The 17,674-nt window shown below is 70.7% G+C and overlaps 2 protein-coding genes across 2 annotated transcripts; one reads left to right on the top strand and one right to left on the bottom strand.

The window, feature by feature from the left end:
• Window positions 1-1,928: 1,928 nt before the first annotated feature.
• TECR (trans-2,3-enoyl-CoA reductase) lies at window positions 1,929-12,465 on the top strand. Its single transcript, XM_087741088.1, has 13 exons — window positions 1,929-2,032; window positions 3,845-3,895; window positions 4,029-4,080; window positions 5,125-5,169; window positions 5,277-5,380; window positions 6,290-6,405; window positions 7,844-7,949; window positions 8,187-8,259; window positions 8,953-8,997; window positions 9,760-9,816; window positions 10,263-10,351; window positions 11,368-11,413; window positions 12,195-12,465. Exons 1-13 carry the CDS (start codon window positions 2,018-2,020, stop codon window positions 12,320-12,322), a joined length of 927 nt encoding a protein of 308 aa, XP_087597214.1. The 5' UTR covers window positions 1,929-2,017; the 3' UTR covers window positions 12,323-12,465.
• A 755-nt stretch (window positions 12,466-13,220) lies between these two features.
• Window positions 13,221-17,397, bottom strand: NDUFB7 (NADH:ubiquinone oxidoreductase subunit B7). The gene is made up of 3 exons (XM_087741087.1): window positions 17,232-17,397; window positions 14,461-14,629; window positions 13,221-13,401 (listed from the first exon to the last, which is right to left on the bottom strand). Exons 1-3 carry the CDS (start codon window positions 17,341-17,343, stop codon window positions 13,302-13,304), a joined length of 381 nt encoding a protein of 126 aa, XP_087597213.1. The 5' UTR covers window positions 17,344-17,397; the 3' UTR covers window positions 13,221-13,301.
• Window positions 17,398-17,674: the final 277 nt, after the last annotated feature.

Genomic DNA, 17,674 nt, shown 5'->3' with positions numbered 1-17,674 from the left:
CCTGTCACCCACAGCTACTGGCATCCACAGTGACAACCATCACCATGAGAAACAGCCTGTCCTGTCACCCACCATGACAACTCTGTCACGCATGGCCGCTGTCACCCACAGTGAACAACCCTGTCACCCACAGCCAGTGTCACCCTCAGGGACAACCTGTCCCTGTTGCCTCCTCTGACAACCCTGTCACCCACAGCCACTGTCACCAGAGGGACAGCCCAGCCCCATCACCCATGACAACCGTCATACCGGCAGGTGGCTGTCCCTGTCACCCACCATGACAGCCCTGTCACCCACGGCCACTGTCACCCGCAGTGACAACCTGTTCTTGTCACCCAGGACCACTGTCACCCTGAGAGACAGCCTGTCACTCACAGTGACAACCTTGTCATCCACAGCCACTGTCACACTCAATGACAACCTGTCTCTGTCATCTGCTGTCACAACCCTGTCAGCCAGGACAACTGTCACCCTGACAGCCTGTCACCCACAGCAACCATCATCTGCAGGGACTCCCTGTCCCTGTCACCACAGCCACTGGCACCCACAGTGACAACCGTCACCCTGAGAGACAGCCTGTCACCCACCATGACAATCCTATCACCTACAGCCACTGTCACCTTCAGTGATAACCTGTCTCTGTCACCCACAGCCTCTGTCACCCCAAGACAGCCTGTCACCCACATTGACAACCCTGTCACCCACAGCCACTGTCACCCGGAGAGACAGCCCAGCCCTGTCACCCATGATAACCATCACATCGGCAGGTGGCTGTCCCTGTCACCCACCATGGCAACCCTGTCATCTACAGCCACTGTCACCCACAGTGACAACCTGTCTTTGTCACCCAGGGCCACTGTCACCCTGAGAGACAGCCTGTCACTCACAGCAACCATCACCCACAGTGACAGCCTGTCCCTGTCACCCACGGCAACTATCACCCACAGTTGCAGCCTGTCCCTGTCACCCACAGCCACTGCCACCAGCATGACAGCCTCTGTCACCCCCAGACATTGTCACCCACACCGGTAGCCCATCCTCTGTCACCCATGGCTGCCATCACTCTTGGTGACAGCCCATCTGTCACCCCCAGTGTCACCCCCAGTGACAGCCTGTCCCTGTCACCCACAGTATCTTGTCACCAGGCTGACAGCCCCGTCCCACCATCCCAGCCACCGTCCCTGTCCATGACAGCCCGTCCCTGTCACCGTAGGATGTCACCACCGTGACACCATCTGGGGCCTCTGTGTCCCCCCGATGGGTCCCCTAACAATGTCCCCATGGGGGTCCCCGGTTTGGGTGACACCCAGGGCACAGACACCCCGGGACAGCCTGGGGGACACGGGGACATGGGGACTGGGGACACAGGGACATGAGTATCCAAGGATTTGGGGACATGGGGACATGAGGATGGAGGGACATGGGGACATGGGGACATGGGGGACGTCTGGACATGGGGACATGAGGACAGAGGGACGTGGGGACACGGGAATACGGGGGACGGGTGGCCAAGGGCCATGGGGACGAGGGGCCGCGGGGGTCACAGGGCCACGGGGCCGTGGGGACAGGGGGACCCGGGGGGACCCGGGGGGACCCGGGGGGGGCTGTGCCCGCAGGTGGCCCCGCGTCCCCGCCGTGTCCCCGCCGCGTCCCCAGGCCCCTCCGTGTCACCCCCCCCTCCGCAGGCCCCGCCCCCCGCGGCGTTCCCCCGCCCCTTGGGCCTCCCCCGCGAGCCCATTGGCCGCCGCCGCCATCACTCTCCCCCCCGTCTCCGCTTCCCATTGGCCGCGGCGCTGTCAGGCGTTCCCGTTACCCCGGTAACAAGCGGGGCGGGAAAGAGAGAGGGCGGTGGAGGGGCGGGGCCAGCGAGTCCCCGCGCCCTGATTGGCTGCTTCCCACCAACCGCCCGGCGGCGATTGGCGGGCGGCGCGGGGCCCCGCCCGCCAGGTGAAAAGGCGGGTCACGTGGGGGGGGGCAGCGGGGGAGCGGCGGCAGCGGCGGCGGAGCGGCGGCGGCCATGAAGCACTACGAGGTGAGGCGGCCCCGGCCCCCGCCCCGGCCCGGCCCCGGCCCGGCCCCGGCTCCCCCTCACGGCCCGGCCCCGCCGACCCCGTTCCGCTCCTTTCCGGGCCGCCGCCATCCCTTCCGCGCATGCGCCGGGCACCCCGGGGGGGGCTGCGTCACTGCGCACGCGTGGGGGGCGTGGCTCTGGGCCGCGCATGCGCAATGTCGGGGCCTGGTCGGGGCCTGCTCCCTCCGGTGGGGCCTGGCCCGGTTCGGCGCGGGCCCGGTCCGGTCCAGCGGGGCCCGGATCGGTTCAGCGGGACCCGGATCGGTTCGGCGGGGCCCGGCCCGGTTCATCAGGGCCCAGCCGCCCCCCTCGGGCCCGCCCCGCCACGCCCGGGCCCGTCCCGTCCCGTCCCGTCCCGTCCCGTCCCGTCCCGCCGCGCCTTGCCCGGGCCTGTCATGGCCGCGCCTCCCCTCCCTTGGCCCCCGCACACCCTGTTGCAACAACCGTGACAGAATGACGACAGCGATGACGGCAGCGGTGACGGCGACGGGTGTGGCGGCCTACCCACGGGCCCACCCCGAGGTGTCGCCCCCCGGGGCGGCGGGGGCTCGGTGTCCCCTCAGGCCTTGCGGCGGGGGGGGGGGGGTCCCTGCCCCCTCCCTCGCTGTCTGCACCGGCCCGGCTGCCCCCGCCCCGGGCAGGGGGGGGAACCGGTAGCACCGGGGCTGGGAGAGCGGCTGCTGCCCGCGGCGCTGCCAGCCCCGGCCTGCCTGGGCCGTCAGGCAGGCTGCCCGCCGTGCCCCGGGGATGAGGAGCCCCGGCACGGTTCCCCCCCCACCCCCCACCCCCAGTGGCCCCGTCCCGCCGGCGGTGGCCGCAGGAGCCGCGGGCGGATGGTTGCCATAGCTCAGCGGTGACGGTGCCGCCGCCACGGGCGGGACGCGGCCCCACGGAGGGGGGAAAGAGCCAAAATCAACCTCCCCCCATGGCGCCGGGCCTGGCCCCGTCACCGTCACCACGGTTTGGTGCATCCAGGGTGGCCCCCGGGGGTGTCACAGAGTGACAGAGCCCTGTCCCCAATGGGGTGGCACAGGGGTGACATGTCCCTGTCCCCAGTGGGGTGACCGAGGGTGACAGACCCCCGTTGGGGTGGCACAGGGGTGACAGACCCCTGTCCCCGTTGGGGTGACCCAGAGGTGCCACCCCTGTTCCTGACGGGGTGTCCCAGGGTGACAGACCCCCGTCCCCATCAGGGCGTCCCAGGGCGACAGACCCCTGTCCCCGTCGTGGTGACAGACCCCCGTCCCCGTCAGGGCGTCCCAAGGTGACAGACCCCTGTCCCCGTTGTGGTGACAGACCCCTGTCCCCGTCAGGGCGTCCCAGGGTGACAGACCCCCGTCCTGTCGCGATATCCCAGGGTGATGCAGACCTGTCCCCACCCTCGTGCCACCGAGGCCCTTGGGGACCTAGGGGTGTCGGGGCGGGGGGGGCCAGCCTTACCTCCCACCTGCGCTGTGCTCCTGTCCCCTCTGTCCCCACTGGCCACCGCTCCCTGTCCCTCCCGTGGCCACCTGCGGGGCCACCTCCAGGGCCACCGGGGCCAAGAGCCACCCCGAGGTGGGGGGGGGGAGGTTTATATTTAGCAGCTCCCCGGGGACCGATCGGGTTTCGGCTGGGCGCACCGGCGTCCCCGCGGTGTCCCCAGGGGCTGGTGACATGGAGGGAACGGGGTTGCCCCGCGAGGGGGGCCAGGTGTCCCCGTCCCCCATCCTGGGGCTGTGGCGCCAGGCTCCCCCCACCAAGAAGACGAAGAAAGCCGTCCTCTTCTTCGAGGTGGAGATCCTGGATGCCCGGACACGGGAGAAGCTCTGCTTCCTCGATAAGGTACCTGGAGGAGGGGGGACACATGTGTCCCCTCCCCCTTGTCCCCTGTCCCCCTGGGTGGGGGGCTGGGGGAAGGGGAAACTGAGGCACGGGCGCCCCAGCAGCCCCCCGACGGCTTCTCGCTTGCCCGCAGGTGGAGCCCAACGCCACCATCGCCGAGATCAAGAGCCTCTTCACCAAGACCCGTACGTACGGACGGAGACGAGGACCCTCCGCTGGGGACCCTTGTGGCAGCTGGGGACCCTCCGCGGGGTGGTGGGGACCCTCGTGGTGGCTGGGGACCCGTCACGGGGATGTGGGGACCCTCGTGGTGGCTGGGGACCTGTCATCCTGTCATGGGACCATTGTGGTCACCATTGTGGCCAGGGACTCATCGCAGGGCCATCCTGGGCTCCGTTGTGGCTGGGGACCCGTCACGGGGCCGTGGGGACCCTCATGGTGGCTGGGGACCTGTCCTGCGGCCATGGAGACCCCTGTCATGGCTGGGGACCCTTCATGGGGACATTGTGGTCCCCGTAGTGACCAGGGACCCATCGCAGGGCCATCGTGGGCTCCATTGTGGCTGGGGACCTGTCACGGGGCCATGGGGACCCCGTCATGGCGTGGTGGGGACCCTTGTTGCAACCGAGGACCTGTCACAGGGCCAGCGTGGTCTCCATTGTGGTTGGGGACCCGTCATGGGGCCGTGGTGACCCCCATCGTGACAGGGGACCCGTCACAGGGCCGTGGGGACCCTCGTTGTGGCTGAGGACCTGTCACAGGGCCGTCATGGTCAACATCACGACCAGGGACCCGTCACGGGGCCTTGGGGACCCTCATTGTGGCCAGGGACCCGTCACAGGGCCTTGGGGACCTCATCGTGGCTGGGCACCAGTCACGGGGCCTTGGGGACCCCCGTCGTGACAAGGGACCTATCACAGGGCCGTGGGGACCCTCGTTGTGGCTGGGGACCTGTCACAGGGCCATCGTGGTCACCATCATGACCAGGGACCCGTCACGGGGCCATGGGGAACCCTCGTCATGACCAGAGACCTGTCACAGGGTCTTGGGGACTCTCATCGTGACAAGGGACACGTCACAGGGCCGTGGAGACCATCACTGTGACAAGGGACCCGTTGTAGCACCCTGGGGACCCCCCTCGTGACAAGGGCCCCATCTCGGTGCCATCGCTGTCCCCGCCGCGGCCGTGTCCCTGCAGTGTCCCCAACACCGTTCCTTCTCTCCCGCAGATCCCCAGTGGTACCCGGCCAGACAGTCCCTGCGCCTGGACCCCAGTGAGTGCCACCGCGGGGGTGGGGTGTCCCCGGGATGTCCCCGGGTTGTCCCCAGGGTGTCCCCGATCCCGCGGGGGTGGCGGTCACCAGGGCGCGTGTCCCCGCAGAGGGCAGGTCCCTGAAGGACGAGGACGTGCTGCAGAGCCTGCCCGTGGGCACCACCGCCACCTTCTACTTCCGCGACCTGGGGGCCCAGATCAGCTGGGTGACGGTGAGGCGTCCGTCTGTCCGTCCCTCCGGCCGTCCCTCCATCTGGCCCCCCCAGCTGTCCCTCTGTCCATCCTTCCATCCCCCCGGCCCTCCCTCCCTCTCGCCATCCCCCAGTTTACCCGCCTGCCCTCCCCAGCCCACTCTCTGTCCGTCTGTCCCCCCCTTAGTGCCTCTGTCCCTCTGTCCATCCCCCCAGCCTGCTCTCCGTCCGTCTGTCCCCCCCTTAGTGCCTCTGTCCCTCTGTCCATCCCCCTGTACTGTCACCTCTCCTGTGCGTCCAGCCTTCCATCCCTCAGCTGAGCCCTCCACTGTCCCTGAGTCCCTCTGTCCGTCCTTCTGTCCACTCCTGTCTGTCCGTGTGTCCCTCCGTCTGTCCCTCTGTCCATCCCTCTTTCTGCTCCTCTGTCCCTGTGCACTTCCAGCCCTCCATCCGTCTGTCCCTCCCTCTGCCTGCCCCTTTGTCCGTCTCTCTGTCCCTCCAGCCCTCCGTCTGCTGCTCTGTCTGTACCCATGTCCCTCTGTCTGTTTGTCTGTCCCTCCCTCTGTTCCTCTGCCTGTCTGTCCGTCCCTGCGTCCCTCCCTCTGTCCCTCCCTCCAGCCCTCTGTCTGTCTCTCTGTCCTTCCAGCCCTCTGTCCATCCCTGTCCCCCTCCATCCGCTCCTCTGTCCCTCACACCCCGATCCCTCTGTCCGTCTGTCCATCCCTGCCTCCTCCTGTGTGTCCCCATGTCCTTCTGTCCATCCCTCTGTCCCTCCAGCCCCCCATCCCTCCGTCCCTGTGTCCATCCCTGCCCCCCACCCCTCTGTCTGTCCCTGCCTCTCTCCGCGTCACCCTTGTCCCTCTGTGCATCCCCCTGTCCCTCTGTGGCCCCCCCGTCCATCCGTCTGTCCATCCGTCCGTCCGTCCGCAGGTCTTCCTGACGGAGTACGCGGGGCCGCTGCTCATCTACCTGCTCTTCTACTTCCGCGTCCCCTTCCTCTACGGACCCCGCTACGACTTCACCGCCAGCCGCCACCCCGTCGTCCAGTCAGTGGGGGGGACCGCGGGGGGTTGGGGGGGACACGGGGGGGGGCTGGGGGGTCAGGGGGGTTGGGGGAGTCGGGGAGGGGGGTGGAGGTCAGGTTTGGGGGCCAGGAGGCTGATTTGGGGGTCATAGGATATGGGGGGCTGCACTGGCAGGGCTGGGGGGCTGAACTGGGGGTACTGAAATGGAGGGGGCTGCGCTGGCAGGGCTGGGGGCTGAATTGGGGGTCCTGAGACCTGGGGGGGCTGAATTGGGGGGCACAGGCTCTGGGGGGGCTGAATTGGGGGTCCTGAGGCCTGGGGGGCTGAATTGGGGGTCACAGGACCTGGGGGGGGGCTGAATTGGGGGTCCTGACACCTGGGGGCGGGGACTCAATGGGGGGTCCTCGGACCTGGGGGGCTGAATTGGGGGTCACAGGACCTGGGGGAGGCTGAATTGGGGGTCCTGAGACCTGGGGGGCTGAATTGGGGGTCACAGGACCTGGGGGAGGCTGAATTGGGGGTCCTGAGACCTGGGGGGCTGAATTGGGGGTCACAGGACCTGGGGGGAGGCTGAATTGGGGGTCCTGAGACCTGGGGGGGCTGAATTGGGGGTCACAGGACCTGGGGGAGGCTGAATTGGGGGTCCTGAGACCTGGGGGGGCTGAATTGGGGGTCACAGGACCTGGGGGGAGGCTGAATTGGGGGTCCTGAGACCTGGGGGGCTGAATTGGGGGTCACAGGACCTGGGGGGAGGCTGAATTGGGGGTCCTGAGACCTGGGGGGCTGAATTGGGGGTCACAGGACCTGGGGGAGGCTGAATTGGGGGTCCTGAGAGCTGGGGCGCTGAATTGGCGGTCACAGACCCTGGGGGGCTGTCAGGGGGGTTGGAGAGGCTGAATTGGGGGTCCTGAGACCTGGGGGGGCTGAAATGGGGGGTCCTTGAAGGTGGGGGGCTGCCGGGGGGTGGGGGGGCTGAACTGGGGAGTGAGGCTGCCCTGGCCAGGGCTTGGGCCACGTTGGGGGGGTCGTGGGGCTGAATTTGGGGTCCTTGGACTTGGGGGGGGGGCTGCTGGGGGGGTCTGAATTGGGGGATCCTGAGATCTGGGGGGAGCTGGGGGCCATGTTGGGGGTGCCAGGGGGATGAATTTGGGGTGCTGAGAGCTGGGGGGCTGCCTGGGGGGTGCAGGGGGTGAATTGGGGGTCCTCACACCCAGGGAGGGGGGCTGGGGGCTGCCCTCTGGGGGTTCAGGGACTTGGGGGGCTGCACCGGGGGTCCCCCAGCCCTGGGGGGGCTCTGGGGGCTGGAGGGGGGGGGTCTGCACCCCCAGGGACGGCAGTGGGGGGACAGCGGGGGACAACAGCCAGTGTGGCGGGGGACAGGGGGGCGCGGGGGGTCCCGGGGCGTGGGACATCCCCCCCAGGGCGTGCCCCCATGTCCCCCCCCCCCGCGTCCCCCCAGCCTGGCGTGCTGCTGTCACTCGTTCCACTACATCAAGCGCCTGCTGGAGACGCTCTTCGTCCACCGCTTCTCCCACGGCACCATGCCCCTGCGCAACATCTTCAAGGTGACACCCGCATCGCCCGCGTCACCCCCCGCCGTCCCCTCCCTGTCCCCACCGCGGCCGGGCCACCCCGCCACCCCCTCCGTGTCCCTTCGGCCGCCCTCTCCCCCTCTCCCCCCGCGCAGGAATGCCTGGGGCCCCTGGGCACTGGCATCTGGGTGTCCCCAGGTGTCACCCGGTCACCGCCTGTCCCCTCCTGGTGTCCCCAACGTGTCCCCAACCCCTCCCGCTTCCCCCCAGAACTGCACCTACTACTGGGGCTTCGCCGCCTGGATGGCCTATTACATCAACCACCCGCTGTACACCCCCCCCGGTGAGTGTCACCGTCACTGTCACCCTCCCTGTCCCCTGTCCCCCATCACATCAGCCACCCGCTGTACACCCCCCTGGTGAACGTTATTGTCACCGTCCCATTCCCCTGTCCCATCAACCACCCGCTGTACACCCTCCCGGTGAGTGTCACCGTCACTGTCACCCTCCCTGTCCCCCATCACATCAACCACCCGCTGTACACCCCACCCAGTGTCACTGTCACTGTCACCCTCCTTGTCACCTGTCCCGTGATGATGTCCCCCATCGCATCAACCACCCACTGTACACCCTCCCCCGGTGAGCGTCATTGTCACCATCCCTGTCCCCTGTTGCATCAACCACCCACTGTACACCCACCCTGGTGAGTGTCAGCGTTACTGTCACCTGTCCCCCATTGCATCAGCCACCCGCTGTACACCCCCTCAGTGAGTGTCACTGTCACCATCACTGTCCCCTGTCCCACCAACCACCCGCTGTACACCCTCCTGGTGAGTGTCACCGCCCTTGTCACCTGTCCCTGTCCCCCATTGCATCTGTCACCATCGCTGTCACCATTTCCTGTCCCCCGTCCCATCAACCACCCGCTGTACGCCCCCCCCCCGTGGCCGCTCGTGTCCCTTCGTGTCCCCATGTCCCCTGTGGGGACACCACGGGGGGAGGGGTTGGTGTCCCTGACCCCCCCGTGTCCCCCCAGCCTACGGTGACGAGCAGGTGAAGCTGGCGCTCGCCGTCTTCCTGGTGGGTGCTGGGGGGGCCATTGGGGTGCTGGGGGGGGTCCCAGTGGGTGCTGGGGGGGCATTGGGGTGCTGGGGGGGGGGTCCCAGTGGGTGCTGGGGGGGGCATTGGGGTGCTGGGGGGGTCCCAGTGGGTGCTGGGAGGGGCATTGGGGTGCTGGGGGGGGTCCCAGTGGGTGCTGGGGGGGCATTGGGGTGCTGGGGGGGGGGGTCCCAGTGGGTGCTGGGGTGGGCACTGGGGGCCATTGGGGTGCTGGCGCATGCTGGGGGGGTCCCAGTGGGTGCTGGGGGGCATTGGGGTGCTGGGGGGTCCCAGTGGGTGCTGGGGGGCACTGGGGGACATTGAGCTGCTGGTGGGTGCTGGGGGGGGGTCCCAGTGGGTGCTGGGGGGGCCATTGGGGTGCTGGGGGGGGGTCCCAGTGGGTGCTGGGGGGCATTGGGGTGCTGGGGGGGGGTCCCAGTGGGTGCTGGGGGGGCATTGGGGTGCTGGGGGGGGTCCCAGTGGGTGCTGGGGGGGCATTGGGGTGCTGGGGGGGGGTCCCAGTGGGTGCTGGGGGGGGCATTGGGGTGCTGGGGGGGGGGGTCCCAGTGGGTGCTGGGGTGGGCACTGGGGGCCATTGGGGTGCTGGCGCATGCTGGGGGGGGTCCCAGTGGGTGCTGGGGGGCATTGGGGTGCTGGGGGGGGCACCGGGGTGCAGATGGGTGCTGGGGGGGGGGTCCGGGTGCTGCCCGTGGCTCAGGGCCCCCCCTGCCCCCCCCCCCCCCGTTCTGCCAACCCCGCAACTTCTCCATCCACGTGGCCCTGCGGAACCTGCGCCCGGCCGGTGAGGGGACGCGGGGGGGCGGCGGGCACCGGGCTACGCACACGCGTGTGCTGCTGCCCACGCGTGTTCCTTGGGCGGCACGCGAGCCTGGGGGGGAGGGGCACACGCGTGTCGGGAGGGGTGCAGAGCCAGGGCGCACGGCCACGCACGCGCGTGTGGGAGCACCCACGGGCTGGGGGGGGGGGGGGCGGGGCACAGGGAGGGCGCGTGACGGCGCGGAGGCACACGCGTGTGCCGTGGCGGGGGCGGGGGGGGGGGGGCACACGCGTGGGAGGGAGCACAGCGTGGCGCCCGCAACCCCACACACGCGTGTGGGAGCGCCCGTGGGCTTGGGGGGACACACACACACACGACACACACGGGCCAGCGCAGAGGCATTGGGGGGGGGGGGGTCACGCGTGGGGGGGGTCACGCGTGTGGGGGGTCACGCGTGTGCGCCGGGGCAGGTTCCAAGACCCGGAAGATCCCGTATCCCACCCGCAACCCCTTCACCTGGCTCTTCCTCCTCGTCTCCTGCCCCAACTACACCTACGAGGTGGGGGGGCACCGCGACCTGGGGGGGGGGGACACACACACTGCCCTGGGGGGGGACACTGCAGTGGGGGGAGGGGGTGAGGGTGCCCTGGGGGGTGACACCACACGGGGGGGGGGGGGTGTGACACCGCCCTGGGGGACACACACCACACTGGGGGGGGGGACACTGCCCTGGGGGGGGACACTGCAGTGGGGGGAGGGGGTGAGAGTGCCCTGGGGGGTGACACCACACGGGGGGGGTGGGGGTGACACCGCCCTGGGGGGGACACACCACACTGGGGGGGGACACTGCCCTGGGGGGGGACACTGCCCTGGGGGGGTCACACAGTGCCCTGGGGGGGGGGTGGGGTGGTGACACTGCCCTGGGGGGGACACTGCAGTGGGGGGAGGGGGTGAGGGTGCCCTGGGGGGTGACACCACACTGGGGGGGGTGACACCGCTCTGGGGGACACACACCACACTGGGGGGGGTGACACCACACTGGGGGGGGGGTGACACCGCCCTGGGGGACACACACCACACTGGGGGGGGTCACACAGTGCCCTGGGGGGACACTGCAGTGGGGGGAGGGGGTGAGGCTGCCCGGGGGGGGGGGGGCACTGCGGGGGTGGGGATGACAGTGCCCTGGGGGGGGGGGTGTGACACTGCCCTGGTGGGGGACACTGCACTGGGGGGAGGGGGACAGTGCCCGGGGCGGGGGGTAACACCACACTGGGGGGAGGGTGTGACACTGCCCTGGGGGGGACAGTGCCCCGGGGGGGGACAGTGCCCCGGGGGGGCACTGCCCGGGGGGGACACTGCCCTGGGGGGCAGGGGGGACAATTTGGGGGGGGGGAAGGACCTGGCACTGCGGGGGGCTCCACCACCCCGATGGGGGTCTGCTGGAGGGGGGGGGGCAGTGTGCTGGGGGGTCACTGCTGTGCTGGGGGAGCCCCGGGGGGGGGGGGCAGAGACACTGGGGGGGGGGCACCCCGGGGGGAGCCGCCCCCCCCCAATGGGGGCTGCCCCCCCCCCCAGGGTGGGTCCTGGGTCGGGTTCCCCCTCATGGCGCAGGGTCTGCCCGGTGAGCGGGGGGCACCCGGGGGGGGGGGGCAGGGCTGGGGGGGCACCCGGGGGGGCACCCTGGGGGGAGGATTGGGATTGGGGGCACCTTAAGGGGGGGGATGCTGATGGGAGGGGGTCACCCTTGGGGCGGGGGGGCACCGTGGGGTGTCCCCATGTCCCCCATTCCCCCCTGGGGCTCCCCCTGTCCCCCCATGTCCCCAGTCCCACCCTGGGGTGGCCCCATGTCCCATCTCCCCCCTCCACGTCCCCTCTGCCCCCCAGGGTCCCCATGTCCCCTGTCCCCCCCGGGGTCCCTCCTGTCCCCCCCACGTCCCCTCTCCCCCCGGGGTTCCCCATGTCCCATCTTTCCTCCCCTCCCCTGTGTCCCCTGCCCCCCGGGGTCCCTCCTGTCCCCCCCTGGGGTCCCTCCTGTCCCCCCCGGGGTCCCTCCCACGTCCCCTCTCCCCCCCGGGGTCACCCCCCATGTCCTCTCTCCCCCCTGGGGTTCCCCATGTCCCCGGTCCCACCCTGGGGTCCCCATGTCCCATCTTCCCCTCCCCCCCCCCCGTGTCCCCCCCCCCCCGGGGTCCCTCCTGTCCCCCCCACGTCCCCTCTCCCCCCCGGGGTCCCTCCTGTCCCCCCCACGTCCCCTCTCCCCCCCGGGGTCCCCCCATGTCCCCTGTCCCACCCTGGGCCCAGTGTCCCACCCCTGGCTCCCAAATCCCCCCTCCCCGCCCCCCCGGTCCCCCCGTCCCCCGTGTCCCCTCCCTGTCCCCCGTGGTGACGGTGGCCCCCCGCAGTGGCCCTCTTCTCGCTGGTGGGCTTCGTGCAGATGGCCATCTGGGCGCAGGGCAAGCACCGCAGCTACCTGCGGGAGTTCCGCGACTACCCGCCCCTGCGCTCCCCCATCGTCCCCTTCCTGCTGTGACACCGGCGACGCCCGGGGACACCCCGCACCCTGCGGGGACACCCTGCGGGGACAGCCCAGGGACACCCCACACCCTGCGGGGACACCCCGGCCCCCATCGTCCCCTTCCTGCTGGGACACCCAGGGACACCCCCAGACCCTGCAGGGACACCCTGACCTGTCCTTGTCACCCCTCTGTCCTGCACTGAGCCTTGGGGACAGCACGGGGACACCCTGACCTGTCCTTGTCACCCCCCCGTCCCGCACTGAGCCTTGGGGACACCCTGACCTGTCCTTGTCACCCCCCCGTCCCGCACTGAGCCTTGGGGACAGTGTGGGGACATCCCGGTAACGCCCTGAGCCAGCGGTGGGGACAGGGGACACAAGGACAGGGGACAGGGGGCTGTTGTCCTCCCCGTGCTCACAGCAGGACACGGGGACGTGGCCCTGCTGTCCCCTCACCCGCGGGGTCCCACCCCCGGCGTCCCTGTCCCCTCCAGGGACCCGTCCCCGCTGTCCCCGTCCCCGCTGTCCCCTCCCTAGCGGCAGTGTCACCCACGGGGCTGACCCAGCCACCCGGTGACAGCGGTGGCAGCAGCTGAGGCCACCGTCGGTGACAAAGCGGTGTCACCCACGTCTGGCCTGTCACCATGGCCCGCGTCACCCGCGGTGGCCGGGAATGATGTGTGTCACCCACACATAACCTGTCATTGCGCCCCGTCCCCGCAGGCAACAATAAATCGTGTCACCCCCTTCTACGCGTGGCCCTGTCATTGTCCCACCCCACGGGGACACGTGGGGGGTCCCGGCCACCCTCTGGGGACAGTCCCCACTGTCCCCAAGCTGGCAGGGGGGTGACAGCCACCCCGGGGGCGAGCCACCGCGGCGTCCCCGAGCGCAGTGACGGGCCAGCGCAGCGTCAGCTCCGCGGGTTTATTGCGCAGCGGGCGTCCCCGCGTCACCGGGCGTCCCCGTGTCACCGGGTGTCCCCGCGTCACCGTCACTCGCCGGTGGCAGCCGCCGCCTCCCGCTGCCGGATCCGCTTCTGGCGCTGGAGCAGCCGCCGCTCGCGCTCGAACTCCTTCATGCGCATGACGTAGCTAGGGACGGGCGCGTCACCCGCGTGTCACCGGGGCCGCCGCCGCGGCGGGGGACACCGCGAGGCGGGGGGGGACACACAGGGTGGGGACACCGTGGGGACAGGGAACCCCAGAGGCCACCGCAGTGTCCCTGTGTCCCCCCCTCCCCTGTCCCCTCACTCCCGGTGTCCCCCAACCCCCTGTCCCTGTCACCCCCCACTGACGTGTCCTGGTGTCCCCCCGTGTCCCCCCTCCCACCCGTGTCCTTGTTGCCATGTCCCCTGTCCCCGTGTCCCCCGCCATGCCCTGGTGTCCCCATGTCCCCTCTGTGTCCCTCCCTGCGTCCTGGTGTCCCCATGTCCCCTCTGTATCCCATGTCCCCCCCAAGTCCTGCTGTCCCCGTGCCCCCCCATGTCCCTCCCGTGTCCCCTCCATGTCCCTGTCCCCCCCCATGTCTCTGTGTCCCCTCCATGGCCTGCTGTCCCCATGTCCTCCCCCCGGCCTGGTGTCCCCGTGCCCCCCGTGTCCCCTCCCTGTCCCCTCCATGTCCCTGTGTCCCCCCCAAGTCCTGGTGTCCCCTCCATGTCTCTGTGTCCCCTCCCTCTCCCCTCCATGTCCCTCCTCTGTTCCCTCCACGTCCCCATGTCCCCTCCACGTCCCCATGTCCCCCCATCTCCCCTCCACATCCCCGTGTCCCCTCCATGTCCCTCCCGTGTCCCCTCCACGTCCCCATGTCCCCTCCACATCCCTCCTGTGTCCCCTCCATGTCCCCATGTCCCCTCCATATCCTCGTGTCCCCTCCATGTCCCCTCCACGTCCCCGTGTCCCCTCTGTGTCCCCATGTCCCCTCCATGTCCCCTCCACATCCCCGTGTCCCCTCCATGTCCCTCCTGTGTCCCCTCCATGTCCCCATGTCCCCTCCATATTCTCGTGTCCCCCCCCGCGTCCCCGCGTCCCCTCCATGTCCCCTCCCCGGCCCCCTCCCCCCCGTCCCCCTCATCCCCGCCCATCCACATCCCCGTTTCCCCCTCCCAGCCCCGTGTCCCCCCGTCCCCGTCCCCGTCCCCGTCCCCGCGGTACTCGCGGTGCTGGCAGGCGTCCCAGGCGTGGCGCAGGTCCCGGCACTCCCAGGGGAGGGGGAAGGCGTCGCGCTGGCAGCGCAGCAGCCGCAGCAGATGGTGGGCGCAGAAATCCCGCTGCTCCAGCGGCACCCGGCCCCCCGCCAGCTGCTGCGCCGTGGCCACCATCGCTGTCAGCGGGGGGGACGCGAGGGTCAGCGCCCGCGGGGGGACACGGGGGGGACGCGGCTGGGGGGGGGGGGAGGGGGGCACGCGGGGACGTACGTGGCACGTGGGGACACGCAGCGGGGGTGGGGCCGCGGCGCTGCGGGGACATCGGCACCCACGTGGCACGTGGGGACACGAGGCAAGGATGGGGACCGGGGGACGTGGCAGGGTTGGGGACACGGTGGGTGGCCACCGCGGGGACATGGGGACACACGTGGCACCTGGGGACAAGTGGGGACACACAGCGGGGGGGGGGGGGGACTGGGGGACACGGCAGGGTTGGGGGACACGGGGCGGCCACTGAGGGGACATCGAGACACACGTGGCACCTGGGGACACACAGCAGGGATGGGGACTGGGGGACACGGCAGGGGTGGGGACACAGCGGGTGACCACCATGGGGACATCGGCACCCACGTGGCACGTGGGGACGCGTGGGGACACATGGCAAGGACAAGGACTGGGGGGACAGCAGGAGTGGGGACAGGGTGGGGCATGCGGGGACATGGGGACACACGTGGCACCTGGGGACAGACAGCAAGGACAGGGACTGAGGGGACACAGCAGGGGTGGGGACACGGCGGGTGGCCGCTGCGGGGACATCGGCACCCACGTGGGGACACGCAGCAGGGGTGGGGACCAGGGGAGGTGGCAGGGGTGGGGGCACGGCGGGTGGCCACTGCGGGGACATTGGCACAGATGTGGCACAGGGGACACAGCTGGGATGGGGACAGGGGGACGTGGCAGGGGTGGGGACATGGTGGGTGGCCACCACGGGGACGTGGGGACACGCGTGACACATAGGGACACACAACAGGGTTGGGGACACAGTGGGTGGCCACTGCAGGGACATCAGCACCCACGTGGCACGTGGGGACACACAGCAGGGACGTGGACAGGGGGACGTGGCAGGGTTGGGGACAGTGGGTGGCCACCGCGGGGACATCGGCACCCACGTGGCACCTGGGGACACGCGGCAAGGACGGGGACCGGGGGATGTGGCTGGAGTGGGGACACAGGGTGGCACGCGGGGACATCGGCACCCACGCGGCACCTGGGGACACACGTGGGGACACGGCAGGGTTGGGGACAAGGGGGGTGGCCACCGCAGGGATGTCAACACCCACGTGGCACGTGGGGACACACAGCAGGGATGGAGACGGGGGGGGGGGGTGACAGGGGTGGGGACACGGTGGGTGGCCGCCACAGGGACATCGACACCCTGGTGGCACATGGGGACACGCAGCAGGGGTGGGGACACATCCGGCTGCCACAGCAGCGGTGGTGGCACCGTGTGGCACGGGGGGGCGCGTGGGGGACAGGCAGGGACACGGGGGGGGACGTCAGGGACGAGGGACGGGGAGGGGGATGGGGGACCCAGCCGGGACAGGTGGGAGGGGACAGGGACGGGGGGGACAGGGGACGGTGACAAGGGCGTTCGCGTGCTGGGCCACGCGTGGGGGCAGGGCACGGGGGGCAGAGGGGGGAGGGGATGGGGGGGACACGGGGGGGACACGGAAGGGAGGTGGGGGGACAGGGGAGGGAATGGGGGACGCGAAGCGGGGAGGGGACACAGAGGGACACGGGGGGACATTGGTGGGGACACGGGGGGACACTGAGGACAGGGGGGAGGGGACATGGCGGGGACATGGCGGGGGGAGAGGACAGGGGACACGGGGGGACATGGGGAGACATCGGTGGGGACACGGGGGACACGAAGGGACATTGAGGGGACGTGGGGGGGACACAGAGGGGGACATGGGGAGGGGGACATGGGGACGGGGGGGACATTGGTGGGGACACAGAGGGGACACGGGGGGACACGGGGGACATGAAGGGACATGGAGGGGACATGGGGGGACACAGAGGGGGACATGGGGAGGGGGACATGGGGACGAGGGAGGGGACATCGGTGGGGACACGGGGGACACGAAGGGACGTGGAGGGGACATGGGGGGACACAGAGGGGGACATGGGGAGGGGGACATGGGGACGAGGGAGGGGACATCGGTGGGGACACGGGGGACACGAAGGGACATAGAGGGGACATGGGGGGGACACAGAGGGGGACATGGGGAGGGGGACATGGGGGCGAGGGAGGGGGCATCGGTGGGGACACGGGGGACACGAAGGGACATGGAGGGGACGTGGGGGGGGCACAGAGGGGGACATGGGGAGGGGGACATGGGGACGAGGAAGGGGACATCGGTGGGGACACAGAGGGGACATGGGGGGACACGGAGGGGGACATGGGGAGGGGGACATGGGGACGGGGGGGACATGGGTGGCGACACGGGGGACATGGGGGGGACATGAGGGGACACGGGGGGGGGACACACACAGGGGGGCCCAGGGGGCCCAGGGGGGACACGGGGGAGACGCGGGGACACGCGGGGACATTGGCGGGGACACGGGGGACAGGCGGGGGGCCCGGTCCCGCGGGGACACCCCAAGGGCACCCCCAGACCGGGCCCTGCGGGGCGGGGCCGGGCCCGGAGCGGGGTCAGCGCCGCCCCCGGTGCCCCCCCCGTGCCCCGTCCCCCCGCCCCCGGTACCGGGACTGACCGCGGGGCGTCCGGTTCGGCAGCCCCAGCTCGGCGGGGAAGGTCGGGAGCTGCAGCGGGTCCGGCTCCGTCTCCGCCCCCCCCAGGTAGCGCCGCGCCAAGTGAGCGCCCATGGCCGCCCCGGGACGGGCTCCGGGACACCGGAACCGGAAACGCCGGAACCGGAAACAACGGGAAACACCGGAAAAACACCGGAAATGCCGGAACCGTCGGGATGGGAAATGGAACCCGCCCGGAGCCCAAAGCGGGACGGACCCGGGGAACGGGAAGTGCCCCCGCCCCGCCCTGGGACCACAGAGGCGGCGGCGGCTGGAGCGGCGCTTCCGCCTCTGGCGCCGCCCTGGTGGGGGGGAGGAACGGGGGGTGCGGGGGGGCTGGGGACATTTGGGGGGGACACGGGGGGTGCCAGGGACCTTTTGGGGACATTTGGGGACCCATGGGGAC

Source organism: Nipponia nippon, unplaced genomic scaffold (genome assembly GCF_047370975.1).
Source record: "Nipponia nippon isolate SJK-2023a ecotype South Korea unplaced genomic scaffold, ASM4737097v1 scaffold_72, whole genome shotgun sequence".
NCBI lineage: Eukaryota > Metazoa > Chordata > Aves > Pelecaniformes > Threskiornithidae > Nipponia > Nipponia nippon.
This window is presented reverse-complemented; position numbering and strand designations above follow the sequence as displayed.